Source organism: Hyperoodon ampullatus (genome assembly GCF_949752795.1).
Source record: "Hyperoodon ampullatus genome assembly, chromosome: 13".
Taxonomy (NCBI): Eukaryota; Metazoa; Chordata; class Mammalia; order Artiodactyla; family Ziphiidae; genus Hyperoodon; species Hyperoodon ampullatus.
The window spans coordinates 16514161-16531018 of record NC_136926.1 but is presented as its reverse complement, the minus strand read 5'-3'; the positions used below and the strand labels follow the sequence as shown (position 1 = coordinate 16531018).

Below are 16858 nucleotides of genomic sequence, written 5' to 3'. Positions count from 1 at the left end.
TAATTAAATTTATTAAAAAAAAAAAAAAGACTTCAAGTGGATGGTTTAAAAGAACTTGTGCCATTATAGACTAAAAGACCAATGTGTATGGTAGAAATGCACCTTCATAACAAATACCAGGTTTTATTCTCATAATCTTGATCATCTTTTAATTCTCAGTCTTCATTTGAGCAACAAATAAAAGACTTTTTAGGCTCCTAAAAAGAAAGACCCTTATAGATTTAAAATGCACAATAATCTATAATGGAAAAGAATCTGAAGCTGTACACCTGAAACTAACACAGTATTGTAAATCAACTATAGTTAAATAAAATAATAATTTTTTAAGTATTTGAGAGAGTTAAAAGAAAATGCATATGTATATTCTTTACCAAATAATTTCATTGCTAGGAATTTAACCCCAAGGAAATACTCAAATAAGTACCCAAACAATTGTGTCCCAAGATATTTATGTCAGCATTGTTATGCATAATATATTATGTACTCAGAGCATATAAATAAATCTGATACACTGATACAATACTGTGGAATATTATGCAGCCCTTAAAACAAATGGGGTGTGTATATAACTGACATGGTAAAATGTCCAAGATAACAAATAATTAAAGCCAGAAAAGCATGTATTATACCTTTTCATATATTTCTTTTTTAAATCACTACTATGTATTTCCATACACACGTGTATGACTGTTTAGGTGGTATGCAGAAATACAGACGGCAAAGTGCTAACAGCACGTACCTACTTACCTCTGCAGGAATGGGGCTGGGAAAGGGGAAAAGACCATACCCACTTGTGTACTGTTTTACAATAGGTGTCTACTACTTTTGTAATCAAAACTTTTTAAAGTTAGAAACAAAGTCTTTAAAAATACCAAAAGTGTGCATTATTATTTTTCAAAACCTCTTGCAAGTTTCTATGAAAAAATGAGCTACTGTCAGACAATCAGATACAATATGGGAATCCACAGTAAGACCACTTACCTTTTAACTGTTCTAGTAAAGACTTAAGACTATTCTCTACTCGCTCCTGGATCTCCATTGTATCCTCTAAAATTGAAGCACAATGAAAAACTTTCAATTCAATTTTTAGTAAGATAAAGAAGCAAGACCAATACCTGGAAGCATAGGCAAGAACATTTTCTTTTCTCTTAAGACCCACAGGCCTCTAAATTCCATTACTGAGAGAAAGATTAATTACTGTTCTGCCAAAAGCACTACCTAAGATTCTCTAGGAGGACCAGAAATCTACATGTTTCAAATACTCTAAATGACAGGATCCACAAGCCTTATGACTTGGGAAAAACAAAACACAAACAAAAAAACATGACCTATATGGTATTTGTGACTCTCGCTGGGTTGACAGCTTAGAAAAAAATATTTTCTCTACAAAGTTTAGGCCTTCTTCTTTCTTTTTTAAAATATTTATTTATTTATTTTGGCCGCACCAGGTCTTTGTTGTGGCATGCGGGATCTTTAGTTGCAGCATGCAGACTTCTTAGTTGTGGCATGCAAACTCTTAGTTGCGGCATGCATGCGAGATCTAGTTCCCCAACCAGGGATCGAACCCCGGCCCCCTGCATTGGGAGCGCAGAGCCTTCCCTGGACCACCAGGGAAGTCCCTAGGCCTTCATTTTTAAGTAAAGAATTTAATCTGATACAAATGAAGTTATTTATAAAACAGAAACAGACTCATAGACATAGAAAACAAACTTAGAGTTATCAAAGGGGAAAGGGGATGGGGGAGGGATAAATTAGGAGTTTGGGATTAGCAGATACAAACTACTATACATAAAACAGATATACAACAAGGTCCTACTGTATAGCACAGGGAACTATATTCAATATCCTATCATAAACCAGAATGGAAAAGAATATGAAAATACATGTATATATATACAGGTATAACTGAATCACTTTGCTGTACACCAGAAACTAACATAACATTGTAAATCAACTATACTTCAATTTAAAAAAATTTTTTAAATGAATGAATGAAAAGAATTCAACTTGAAATCCAACAATATTTCAACAAATCAAGGATTTCTTCAACTTTTGGCCCTAAAAAATGATTTTAAAATAGACTTAAAACAGAAGAGGGAAAATGAGGGAAAGGGAGTGAACAGCATTTAGAGGTGCGGGGGCGGGGTGTGGGGGGGCGCAGCAGGGTGGATTAAAAATAAAATATGGGGCCTCCCTGGTGGCGCGGTGGTTGAGAGTCCGCCTGCCGATGCAGGGGATGCGGGTTCGTGCCCCGGTCTGGGAGGATCCCATATGCCGCGGAGCGGCTGGGCCCGTGGGCCATGGCTGCTGGGCCTGCGCATCCGGAGCCTGTGCTCCGCAACGGGAGAGGCCACAACAGTGAGAGGCCCGCGTACCACAAAAAAAAAAATAATAATAAAATAAAATAAAATAAAATAAAATATGGAACGGACTTAAGCTTCTACACATTATTTTGTTAACTGTTTAATGGACTTTATTGTATAGCAAACCAGACATTCCAGAACAGCTTACAGCTTCCATCTCCTACAAATTTTTCCAAATATGTGAGGTTATAGATATTTTGTTGCATTTACTAAGTTTTCAGTGACAAAGACCCTGTAAACATACTCATGCAAGTATACACTTACCTAAACCATTGATGTCCAGCTCATAAATATCACTAACAAGATAAAAAGAGCTGGTCTGACACTGAGAACAGCCAGAATTAAAGAATCCAGCCATCCTGGTAGGTACAGGACCAAGGAAAGGATACTGGAAAGGAAAAAAAGTTCTTTAAATGTTCTTTAAATCCACTGAAATTTAAATTCATAAAATACAAAATGAGAAAACAAGGAACTGGATAAAAATCTATCTCCATGATTAAGTTACAAAGCACTGATCAGCAAGCTAATAATAACCAAATCATTATGGTGAAAACAGAAACGCTGTATTAATTTGTCGACAGGTATTAAAAAGTTTACCATCACAAAAAAGCTATTTTGCTTTTCCTCACTATCCAATTTGGATACTGAGGAAGCCTCTGCAATTCCCCAAGTTTAAAAAGTTTGTCTTTTTCCTGTAGATGCCATAAAGTAGGACAAAATACTGTTCTTTACTACTCACCCATCCCCAATTCCTATTTTCAAAAAGACAGTCACATATTATTGCAGCTTTGATTGTAAATACGCACTGATGATACCTGAATGTCCTTCTCAATAAATCGCTTTCCCATATCCAGGGCCACCTCCAGCTGTTGAAGGAGCAAACGGAAAATATCAATCCGGGAGGATACTCCATTCTCAGTGGTCTTCTCTGAGTTCTCTGGCCCAACAGAATGGTTAAGACTTGGAAGTCCACTGATCAGCCTCAAGGTTAAGGAACGGATTCTTAACCACATTGTCTCCTCCTCCAAGGAAAGTTTCTTATGTTCTTCAGAAACATCCCTTAAAAAGAAACATCCGCAAACCATCCATTTTATTCCTGTTAACTTTAAAGCTTTCAAAGTTTACTTTCATCAGTCAAGACACCTTTGAATGGTCTCAGCTTTCATTTAATAGCTGAATGATCTTGGACAAACCAAAACAGTCCAAGTCCCCATTTCGGTATCCATAAAATGGGAAAGATAACCTACCTAACAGGTCGTTTTCCCCTTACGTGAGATTCATTTTTCTGATGATAAAATACATGATATAAAAAATTCAAATGACAGAAAAGTAAAAAAAGTAAAGGGACAACAGGACCTGATAACCAAGAACCTACAATATATATATATTTTTTAACCACCAAAATGGTTTTATTTTTGACACTGCCAACATGCACAACAATGCATTACTTTGGTTTCCTTAAACATTACTTAAGTACGCATTAGAAATATATGTTTACATTTAAGAAATGTAACACATTAAAAAACTCCATAAACATAATTCTTTCTCAATATATTTTCCTGCTTTGTTTCACACATAAACAACATAATCTACAAAGTCATAAATAAAACTATTAACTCTTATGACCTAAAAGTATATACAAATTTTGGAACTTGACAAGAATGTCCTTTTTCTGATTTTATATAAATAACAACATGCAGTATTTGCAATGTTTTTTAATTAAGTGAATGACTTACAATCAAAACTTTTACTGTCTCCCAACCAGTTCTCCCTATAATAGACCTTCAGTGCACTTGGTAAAGATGTCATATATTTAAAAAGTCAAAGTGGTCAAAAGACTAGATTTTTAAAATAGAACAGAAGGTTGCCATTAAATATTATTAAGCCTTATTAAAATCACTTCTGTTTGTCTGAAGAACAAAAAATGCTCCCAAAGAGTATATGCTCGTACTATCTTTTTTTTTTTTTTTTTTTTTTAATTTTTGGCTGCACCCCGCCACATGTGGGATCTTAGTTCCCTGACCAGGGATCAAACCCGCACCCCCTGCATTGGAAGGTGGAGTCTCAACCATTGGACCTGATTTCCAGGGAAGTCCCTATACTATCATTTAAATGGAAGCTAACAAAGTCTTAAAAAATCAGATTAAATTTGTATTAGTCTTGGGAAAAATATTCCACTGAGATTCTTTTATAGGAACAGAATCCATGCTATCCTAAGTTTTCTAAAATTTATTTTGAACCATCACTTCGATTAGTTAAAACTTTCAGGGTAAAAATGACACATAAAAATGATCTTAGAAAGGCATATTTAGAATTCCTGATACAGAACACTTGATTATTTAGTTTTTGTTTAATGACTGGAAATCTTTATTCCTTCAGAAAATAATAACATTATTTGTTGAGTGACACCATATATTTAGTGATTTACTAGATAACCACTCAAGGTATATTAAGTAAGCACTCAAATTATTTTTATGTAACAAAAGTAAAAAACACTTTTCATGTTGGAATTGTTTCATTATGCATTATTATTTTTAAGGCCGTGATTTACAGAGTATAAAAATTAGAAAGAAAAACATTCTCAATTAATATTCTCGCTAAATTTAAATGATTCAAATGATAAATAATCGTAAGCTAAGCACTGTCAATACTTTTAAAATCTAAGTTTCTAAGTTTCATTTTTCAATCAATACAGATATGATCTGCTTCACACTATTAACTGCCACTCAAACTTTATGTTTAAAGAAACTAAATATTCTTTGTTAAAGAGCAGTTTACAACAAATGTTTTTCTATGCTCTTATAAAAAAAGATTCTGATATGCATAATGAATCTAAGTCAAAATCCACAAATGGTAGCCAAAATTGTCAACTTTCAGCCTAATACAACATAAATCCAGTTATTTTGCATAAACAATTCAAAATTAAAGTTTATAACGGAAATGTCAACAAGTCATAACTACAACATTACTACTGACAGAGAACCCACAATATTAACATGCTTGGTATAGATCCTATCAGATTTTGCAATACGATGTACAAAAATGAACTACAAATATTTATGTAATATACTTTAAACAGATAAAATGGGTTCACAGTGTTTATACTATTTTGCAAACTGCATCTTTTTAGGACAGTGTGTACAGAAAACAGTTAACATAGGGCTTGCCTGGTGGTGCAGTGGTTAAGAATCTGCCTGCCAATGCAGGGGACATGGGTTCAATCCCTGGCCCGGGAAGATCCCACATGCCACGGAGCAACTAAGCCTGTGCACCACAACTACTGAACCTGTGCTCTAGAGTCCACGAGCCACAACTACTGAGCCTACGTGCCACAACTACTGAAGCCTGCGTGCCTAAAGCCTGTGCTCCACAACAAGAGAAGCCACGACAGTGAGAAGCCTACTCACTGCAACAAAGAGTAGCCCCCACTCACCACAACTAGAGAAAGCCCACACACAGCAACGAAGACCCAACATAGTCAAAAATAAAACAAGTAAATAAATAAAAAATCCCCCACCAAATATTCTTTAAAAAAAAAAGTTAACATAGCAACCCTCAGGCTATTATCTTCAGAAGGGCCTACTTGCAAGGCTGGCCCTTGCCTGATGTCTGGGAACCTAGCAGGCCAACCATTCCCTAAATGACAAGAGTGGCTCACCTGCCTAGATTGTTCGTACAAATTATGTGGTTAAGGGTGAACAGTGCTTTCCTTCTGGGAGCCTGAAATGTTGGTACATGCTAGACTGAGGGTGCCTACATCACCAGCCGATGAAAACCTTGGGCATCAAATCTTTAACGGGCTTCTCTGGGCAGAAATATTGCACAGAAATACCGCATTTTTTGCTGCTGGAGAAAGGAGCACACGCTCAGTATATTCCTTCGTAGGAGGGAGAGAACACCAGAAGTCTGTGCATGGAGTTTTCCAAACTCCACCTGTATGTCTTTCCCTTTGCTGATCCTGTCATGTATCCTTTTGTTATAAAAAAACTTAGTTGTGAGTCCAACTACATGTAGAATCCCATGAGTCCTGGCAAATCACTGAATGTAGTCTTGGAAGCCCCCAAATTACAGCATATTCAGAACTACCTTGTATACATGTGCATACTTGTGCACTTATTCCTTAGTTTCCACTTTCCTAGAAGTGGTTCTGCTGAATTAAATGGTACACAGCCTTTTCTATCATGATACCTATAACTAAAACTCCCTATAGAAAGGTTATATAAAGTTTTACTGCCATGTAAACTCACAACCACCACTTTCCCATAACCTAGCTGAGAACAAGGATTAATCTTTTTTTTTTTTTTTTTTTTTTTTGCTGTACGCGGGCCTCTCACTGTTGTGGCCTCTCCCACTGTGGAGCACAGGCTCCGGACACGCAGGCTCAGCGGCCATGGCTCACGGGCCCAGCTGCTCCGCGGCATGTGGGATCCTCCCAGACTGGGGCACGAACCTGTGTCCCCTGCATCGGCAGGCGGACTCCCAACCACTGCGCCACCAGGGAAGCCCGGATTAATCTTTTTTTATGTGATAGGTTAAATCTTCATCTGACAGATTAAAATACAAATCTTTATTGCTGTAAAGTACATTTCTTTAATTTCCTATTAAACCCTTTGCCCCATTTGTTTTTCATTTATCTTCTTATTGATTTATTGAGTTCTCTGTATATGTGAAGGATATTAATATATATGAAGAAATTTACCAATTTACCAGATACCTCTAGAACTTGTTAACAAATTTACTTCTATATAGAAGACTAATATTTAGAGGTCAAATTCTTTGTTTCCAGATCTGATGTAATGCTGAGAAAGACTTTCCCAACCATTTAAAAATATTTTTTATATTTTCTTCTAAGTTTTAACATATAATCTTTAATCCATCTGGAATCCATTTTCATGTATGCTGTGAAGGAGGAATTAACTTTTAGATTAACCAGTAATCTCAACATAGGGGTGAGGTTTTCTTTTCTTCCTTTGGCTTACCTGTATTTTCTGACCCCTACAATAAAAATGTTATTATATATACGTAATATGTAATATAATATATACAACTCTTAAATTCATCTTGATTCTTTAAAAATAAATTGCTTGGGGTTAAATTCAAGTTACCTGTCTTTTGGATCCCAGCTAAAGAAAACATTTAAGTCTCTGTTGTCTCGCAAGGCTTCCCATGGAATGTCATCTTCTTCTGGCCGAAGATTCATTGACTTTATACTTTCTGCTAAGCTGGTTGATCTGTGATAATGAAAATTTATTTAAGTATTATTCAATAATAAAATAGTCATGAAAACATGTTAGCCAGGACTTTGTTTTACTAGAAAGAGAGAAAAGGAAAGAGTGAAGGAAGAAAGGAAGGCTTTAATATTAGGAAGTAAAAGCTCATATAACGTGAAATAGAACCAAGCACTGGTTCTGGCCTGCTACACAGCAAAAGAAAGGCATCTGGAGGCCCAACCAAAATAAAGTCCATCAGCATTAATTTCTGAAATCCCATGTTTGCAGGGTATGGGGAAGCTTGTAAACATAATATGGGCCAGGGATGATGACCATGGCCTAGCTGTTTTCTGTATGGAACCTGGGATGGTGCTGGCAGTACCCTATCATTCCCCATGACAGGTACCTTCCCCTTTCTTCCCTGTCCCCTCCTACATTTTTTTTTCCCATTTTTCTTTAGCTTAAGCCCGCTAATGACACCCATGAGGCCCATTAATGGCTCTCAGCATCTGATCTAATCTCTTAGTTCCTTATTAGCTCTTGTGCAATACTTACACATTTGCTTCAAGTAGAAGGTCTAACAACATCCGTTCAGTACGGACTTGTGCAAAATGAAGAGAATTATTCAGCCTGTTCCTAAAAGCGATAAACTCTGGGATCTTCTCAAATGCACCATATTTGTAAGCTTGAATAATATATTCTGAGGTCTGGGAAGGAAAGATATCACCTTGGTATAAACATTTCACATGTCAGGCGACGAAGACATACCTTGCCAGACAAAACAAAACAACACTCAAACTAAAATTAAGATGTTGAATCTAATCTTTAAAGTTCTTGGTCACCAAATAGAATATCAGCTTTTAAAAATGATGTTTTTCTTCTATACTATACTGGAGTCAGATGTCTTCTTCACTAATATTACTACTAATAATATTTAGCTGCTGCTACCACCATGTAGACTTTCTCTTAGCAGTTATGTTCATTTCAACAGGACTGAAGGTTTTGTTATACCACATCAGTCAAGGTTTTGGTTAGTGCCACTGTGGAAGGGATATTACTCCATGTTTTTCTGCATCTAAGATAAACTTTGTTTCATACAAAGGTTCCCAAAACACCAGAATAATATAATCATCCCACCACCACCACAAATAAAAATTACTGTCCTTCATAAAAAAGACAGGCTGCTCCTTGGTTTGGTTTACTTCTGAATAATATATCACAAACATAGGAATATGTGCACTGCATCAAGATAGAAGACACCAAACAAAAGACCTATAAAAATTCATGTCATCATCCATTCTGAGGACAGAAAATGCAAAAACCAGGTTACCTGTCCATCCAAACTACTATGCTAGAAAATCCCGTAACATACACCACATGTGCTTTAATTAGATTAATACATATATACAGATGAAACATGAACAGAGGCAAGATAAAGAATCCTAAGCAGAAATTCTGGCACAAGAGAAGAAAATCTCAGGGAAGAACATTTCATGGGTGTGGGCCTACACCATCAGGATCGGAAGTCAGAAGGGCACTCTTTTGGGCTAAGTAAAGTACTAAACTCAAAGTTGATGTCTGCCCCCAAAGATCCTTTCTAGAAAAGACAGTCTTTTTGCACAGCCTCAGTCAGCTCTGCCCCCATCTCCATTATGACCGAATAATTTGCCCAATAGGAAAATAGGCCAATAGTCAACAACATACCCTCTGATACACAGCCTCGCAGGGTTCATTTCAGGCCGCGGGATTGCGCCACGGGCGCTAATTCAACTGCATTCGATGCGGCTTTTAAACCCCCATGGGACACCTCGGCGAGCTGTTTGCCTGCAGTATCTGGAGAAATTAAAGACGGACGGACACAAGAAAATTAAAAAGATTACTTGTGATCCTGCAGGTTTAAAGAAGGACTATCTGAAAAAGCTCAAGTGTACCTTCTAGCTTGATTAAAGGACAGTGATACGCTCAGTCAAGAAGAGGCCAGGATACCCTAAACACATATGCCTATCCAATGGCCTCTTGGTTTGGAAAACATAGCAAGGTTTACCATCAGCCCTTGCAATAGGACCTTACAGTTTGAAAAAAACGGCTGGTTAGCAACATATGATCCAGCAACTAATCAGGATAAAAATTTGACTTTGGTGATTCCAATCAAATTTATTAATTACAGTTCCAAAATATGCTATGATTAAAGGAAAGAACTCAGCCTTACCAAGTGTAGAGGAAGTTTTAACTTCTGAGTGGTCCATGGAATACCACTTTAGCTTCTGAGTGGTCCATGGAATACCACTTGAGAAAAAAGGCAAGAGAAAAATAAGGGGCCACAAAAAAGGAATGCAGTCCTTTAACAAACTAAGAAGGCAACTATAGTTCTCTGGCTTCTTTTTTTAAGATAGTCCTCCTTTAATACTGCAGTAAAGTATCACTACAGAGCTAGAAAAGGGCCTGGGCAGCTATCAATAGGACAGACTGAGGAAGCACCATGATTTGAAGAAACAATGACCTATTGGAACTGCAGGCAAAACTGGAAGCCATGGGTACTTTAAAGACTTCTGAATATCAGAGAATGTTGTCTGTACCCATTTCTACTCATTTATGCACCAATGAGGCTATTGAGATCCCATATGGATTCCTGAAATGAACCCTGGTCACTGTAAAAATTAGCGAAATACATGGACATCAAACTCTTGAATAACGATCTTCATGAATACCTAAAATGGAGACTTGTAAAGGCAATTTTTTTAAAAAGTATGAACATGTAAGTTACTTTTGGAGATATGTAAATCTAAACTCTAGTTTTTATATTATAAAACTCTATTCCAAATAAGATGACAGCAGACAACGACCTTTCCAAAAAGAAAACCCTTACATCGACCTTCCAAATACAATTTTCAATCCCATAGCACAAAGCCTTACAAAGCAGATTTTCCATTTAAGGAGTAGATGTTCTTTCAAAGAGCTAGTTGGTAATTGAAATACATCAGTCACTCAAGGAAAAACCATCTGCGGGTGCCAAAAACTACCAAGAATAAAAGATGTAGAGCACAGAGCTTTAGCTTTCCAGAGACATACTTCTAATACTATCAGAAGGTTTAACACATACAGTATAACACTACAATCGTGATCTTTCTTAGCTTCAAACTCCTGTAGGAAACAGTCCACACCACAGTCTCCATTTTCCTATTCTGGGACTTGGGCTGGGCATTATGATTTAAGGTATGTTTTCCTTGCTGTATTGTGTTTTGCTTTTACCTCCAGGACCTAGCCCCCTCCATGCTCTCTCCCCAGTTATCTACTTTAATGTGATCAAATAGCTGTTTTCTTAGTTAGTAGTAATAAAAATAAATTTCAAGCAGAGAGTCCTAGTCCCAGATTAATAAAATGCTTTACTTTTATCAGCTTCAGCATCATGTACATTCAGATGAATTAGTCACTCCTGTCACACACAACCATCAGCAAAATATCAAACAAAGATACAGGGCTTCCCTGGTGGCGCAGTGGTTGAGAGTCCGCCTGCCGATGCAGGGGACGCGGGTTCGTGCCCCAGTCCGGGAAGATCCCACGTGCTGTGGAGCGGCTGGGCCCATGAGCCATGAGCCTGCGTGTCCGGAGCCTGTGCTCCGCAACGGGAGAGGCACAACAGTGAGAGGCCCGTGTACCGCAAAAAAAAAAAAAAAAAAAAGATACAAAAAGACACTGAGGACAACATGCCCTCTCATATCACTCCTGGGGATCTCCTTTCCCTATTACAACACTTTCGTGTATGTGTGTGCATGCGTGCATGTGCACGCGCGCGCTGTTTTCAAAACACTTCTTCACACACAGTATTTGTGGGAAGAAAAATTAAAGCTTGATTTTTATTAGTATAAAATAATGTGCCTTTATGGACCAACTCATGAACAATATAGCTCTTCTAGAATGCTGGATGACTGAAAACTGGAGTAAAACGAAACACCAGGCTTGGATTAATCCCTTATTTACCCGCCACATCCACATCAAGCTATTTGAGAAACTTTGCAAAGGATTCTTCTGTATATCAAACGTTTACTTAACCTCTTCCTTAGAAACACAGTAATCAGAGCCAGAATAATGAGATTTGAAATACACTTTTCTTTTGATTTTTTCCTCAGTTAGTGAAACTTCTTGAAAACAGAGAAGGGCAAGCATGGATACTTTTTTTTTTTTTGGAGTATAGTTGCTTTACAATGCTGTGTTAGTTTCTACTGTACAGCTAAATGAATCAGCTATACGTATACATATATCCCCTCTCTTTTGGATTTCCTTCCCATTTAGGTCACCACAGAGCACTGAGTAGAGTTCCCTGTGCTATACAGTAGGTTCTCATTAGTTATCTATTTTATACATAGTATCAATAGTGTAGATATGTCAATCCCAATCTCCCAATTCATCCCACCCTCCCCCCTTCCACCTTGGTATCCATGTCTATGTCTCTATTTCTGCTTTGGAAACAAGATCGTCTATACCAATTTTTTCAGATTCAACATACATGCATTAATATACGATATTTGTTTTTCTCAAGCACAGATACTTGAATATACAGTGAAAACTCACAGATTTTTAACTCAACTGCCCACTTATGCTAAGAGATTTTAGAACCAAGGTCCTAGAGATGCCCTTCTGACAGTGAAGCCGGGCTAGCACCTTCTGAGCAATATGTTTAAATGCTGATGCCCACTTCTGTCTCTCCCTGATCAGAAGCTAGGGCACAAAATGAGGTTTGAACAGAGATACAATCACTGTTGGGAAGTGGAGCCATGGGTGGAAAGGGATAGAGCTCAAAAGCCAACTGATGATGCAAAGATCACCACCCCGTGCTACACCAGCCCTCTAGGCCATGACCTGAGGTGTGTCAGAATATAATTATTGCAAGCTGAGAACAACAAACCTATATTCTATTGGTCAGAAATGCTTTTGCCCTGTCCCAGCTTTCTATTTAACACAAGCTTAAAGAATTAGATGGAAGATAAATTAGGTATAGCAGTCATATTTACAAAAGGGTTTTTAAAAAAATCCTCATGAGTGCTTTGCCAAGAAGAACCTCAGAAACCAGCTTCCTTGCCAAGTTTCTTAGCTGCTGTTAGACCATGAAAAATGGAACACTATGGGCAGATACCTGGCATGGTGAAATTCCAGGTGATGAGTCTTAGAAGCACATGAGAAGCAAGCAGGTAGTGTGACCACTGTAGAGACGCACCTTATCTCCACATATGTTCCTGGGTGGTTTTACATACCTCAACTGAGTAGAGACCATATAGTTTTTCCACAATAACTTCTGCTTAACTGACAAGTGGAGATCACATCTGCTTGCAGTGAAAAATATGGTGCAAATCCCATCCTTTCATTATGGCACATAAAAGCTCTATCTTATTTATTGTTACTTTAAAACACATACTACTGATCTAAGTTTTTAAAAGTGTCCTGAAATTGGTCAATTTTATAATTGTAAGAAAAGATAAGTATACTCTGTTGATAAAGAACACGGTGGTTATAAACTTCAGGAATCAATAAAAGTAAGCGAGAACAACTGCTATCACAAAATCATATATGGCATCCCAGGCTATACACTCTTATGGGCTATTTCTTATACCCTTAGAAAGTCTCTTAGAGATTAAAACACAGACCTAAGAGGCACTTCGTATTCTGCTAATACCCACTTTTAAATGCACCTTCTCATGGATTCTATGAAACATACCCTTTCGAACCACCACAAAAACTCCTTACCTCTACCTAACAGCCTTGGCCAGTAAGCTATAGACTAAGGGCACATGTGAGTACAGCGTGGTGCACCTTAATATGTGTACTTGTGGCCCGAGGGAAGACGCTCTCTGAATCATGTTCTTTCAGCAGGCCAAGACCATGTTAAAAAATAAAATTTTTTTTCACTTACATCTTTCTGGTTGGAGTGGAAAAACCTGAGCGCGAAGTTACAGGACTGGGATGCAGCAGCATACTGACCTAGGGATTCGGCGTATCGGGTCAAAAGATAACTAGGTCGGAAGGAAAGAAAAAAAAAGGTTATACCTACCCACCTCTATTATCAAATACTACACTTCAAATTACTATGGTAGAAAAACAGCTAGGCATACGAAAAGTTAAAACATGAGGCCATAGAAATGATCTAATTCACAGAATCAAATTTTAAAAAACAGCAAAGTTAATTCAGTTTTGTGGGAGACCTAAAGCTCTATGCCATGCTTTCTTACACTCAGATGATTAATGGAACACAAGTTGTTAGAGAACAGAATATTGTCTTCCTAAAACAGCTCTACAGGACACAGAGAAAATACCCTTGATTGATCACAAAGAATAGTCAAAATACAAATTCAAAGGATCTCTGGGGTCAACATGTAACATACAAATGTCAACCTCAACTTCAAGGCAGAAGTAAAGACTTGAAAACAATGTGTGCTAAGAAAAAGAGTTCAAAGTATATAACTGTTACCTGTATCTGGGGAAAACTTTTTTTTTAACCATTTCTAAATTGTACAAATTTGAAATTACCACAAAATGCTGAGAAAGATAAAACTCTTTCTGCTTTGCAATGGGTCATAAAAGGTGATTAATCTACAAAGCTTAATACCAGGAACAACTTTTCTGCTAAAATCAAAATGTTAGAGTTCCATATATGAGGACCCCACACTGCTGTAGCTGGTTGCTCATTATTCAGAGTATATACTACCAACCCAATGGTGTCATGCTGGATATGCTTAGCATCAAGGCTGGAATACAGATCCACCACCGGTTCAAATGCCCCCAGCATACAGTAGATTCGAACAAGCAGCAATTTGAATTGAGCATTGGAAGGGCTGTGAGTTAGTCCCTCTTCCAGCAAAGTCAGGGCCTGCCACACAGCGGTCTCATCACCTAGAACCAAAATATAATAGCATTATCCACAGACCTTGACAGCAAATGGGGGTTTCTCAATACTATAAAATAAAAACTAACTGACACCATCACCTCCCCTAACTATTCTAAGGATGTGGTTGGGTGGCAGAGAACAAATTTTAATACACACCCGTAACCAAAATAGGGAATTTCCCTGAAAAGACAGTCCCTCAATAGTTACCTCAGGTTCTTAAACCTACATCTGCAAAAATGATGCAAACTTTGAGCTGCCAGGTCTTAAAGAGAAGTCTGGAACCTCAAAGGATCCTAGATACTGAGAAGAGATGGACTTTGAAGGAGAACTAGAATCCACCAACCTTCCCAGTACAGGATTTTCTCTACAAGGCCCCAGACAGATGCTTTCTCTTGACATCATTTTTCTTCCACATGTAACTCTACTAACAGATGTCAACTAATATTTGAAAAAAGAACTGCTCATTAATAACCAAACTAAAATGATACACTTTTTTGGCCTATTAAAATTCAAAACGTTACATGCATCAATATTCTTAAAGAAAAAGTAATTTCTCTTTTAGGAAATTATCTGAAGAAAATAATATGAAACGCAGATAAAGCTTTATATACAAAAACATTCACTGTACTAATAATGGGGGGATGATTAAGCAAACTGTAGTTACACCCACACAGGGAAACACCATACAGCCATTTAACATTAACAAGGAGTTTTTAACAGCAAGGGAAAATAATTATGCAATAATGATCAGTAAAACATACAGAATTCAAACTAGTATGAAGAGTTCATCTCAAGTATATAAAACATTCACAGAGCAAGAGAGAAGGAAATATGCAAAAATGTTAGTCTTTTGGAAGTTGGAAAAGTGAGATTAAAATAAACCATTTGCCAAATTTTTACAAGCTACTTTTACAGTTAGAAAAAACAGCTAAAATAAAAAGCTCCATGCACTGAGCTTTTAAAATTATATTCTATATGCTTTTTTCCAAGAGAAAAGAAGACATAACCAAAAATTGGGGATTTAGATAAATATCATCCATAATCCTACCCAAACTATGCAAACCATCCATGATCTACTCAAACTACCATTGTGATTAATGTACTGCTTTTGAACTATCAATTATGTATACATATCAATTATGTATACATAATCAATTATGTATTGATTACTATCAATTATGTATACATAACATTATTATGTAATGTATCAATTATAGCTCAGTAGAACTAGAGGAGAAAAAATGACATCCTTCACTCCCTATTTTATTTTTGCAGCACAATTTTACACAGTAGTAATCATGGCATACACCCGATTTTGTGTTTTCCCATGTTGCTACCTGGTCTTCACAATCATAATTTTATTTAATTCAACACTCAGTGACCTAAATTCTGCAGTAACACTAGATATAACAGCCAAAGATAAGAGCCATAGGTGGTTCCAGGCCTCAAGAGGTTCAGAATTGAGTAGAAGAGATAGTTGGACAATTATAGATAATAGATAATTTTTTTAAGTCCTACTTATTCAAGGATAACCAATATCAGAATTTTTTTTAAAAACTTCTTGAAGATCTCTTTTAAATGGAAACAAAATTTCAAAGTAAATAGTTAAAAAAAAGGTTTAATTTACACTTCTGAACTATTAAATCCACCATTATGATGAAATTTATCATCTTATTTTATTTTGCAAAATTTAGAATATAACTACAACTCTATGCCAAATCAAAGAGCATCAAGGGTTGATGAGGATTTGGGGGACAAAATTTTTTAAATCAAATTTTATAATATAACAAAATGATATAATAAAAAGATATAAGATAAATAAATTCTGGGGATATAATGTACAGTATGGTGACTATAGTTAACCACACTGTACTGTGTATTTGAAAGTTGCTAAGAGAATAGATGTTAATAGTTCTCATCACAATGAAAAAAAAAGTAGCTATGTGAGGTGATGGACTTTAACTAAACTTATTGTGATCATTTTGCAATATATCACTATATTGTATACCTTAAACTAATACAATGTATCAATTATAGCTCAATAAAACTAGAGGAGAAAAAATGACATCCTTCACTCCCCATTTTATTTTTGTAGCACAATCATAAAGAAATGCTTTTTTGCAAAAAATATTTGAGAGCATCATCAATTTAATCTTAAAATGCTCTTCTTAATCCTGTCACATTCAAATCAGTCTCTTTCAACATCCTCACCAATTTTCTATACATTTCTAATTTTTGTCAGATCTACCTTGAACAATGACTATTGTTCCAGCCTACAACTGGAACATTCAACATCACTTTCACTGACTTCAAGAAACCTTGCATCTATATATATATATATAATATCTAGAACTTCCTATGTATTTGCACTGCATGATTTTGGACAACCCACCTAACTTCTTTCTCTC

The 16858-nt window shown here is 36.6% G+C and overlaps 1 protein-coding gene across 1 annotated transcript in view; it reads right to left on the bottom strand.

The window, feature by feature from the left end:
* Positions 1-16858, bottom strand: part of NAA25 (N-alpha-acetyltransferase 25, NatB auxiliary subunit) — a 74829-nt gene that overhangs the window by 15690 nt on the left and 42281 nt on the right. The window contains exons 14-20 of the mRNA XM_079717343.1: positions 14275-14455; positions 13479-13578; positions 8129-8280; positions 7469-7594; positions 3179-3422; positions 2628-2751; positions 982-1047 (exon numbers count right to left, since the gene is read on the bottom strand). Coding sequence (XP_079573469.1) covers positions 982-1047; positions 2628-2751; positions 3179-3422; positions 7469-7594; positions 8129-8280; positions 13479-13578; positions 14275-14455 — 993 coding nt within the window. The remainder of the gene's footprint in view (positions 1-981; positions 1048-2627; positions 2752-3178; positions 3423-7468; positions 7595-8128; positions 8281-13478; positions 13579-14274; positions 14456-16858) is intronic.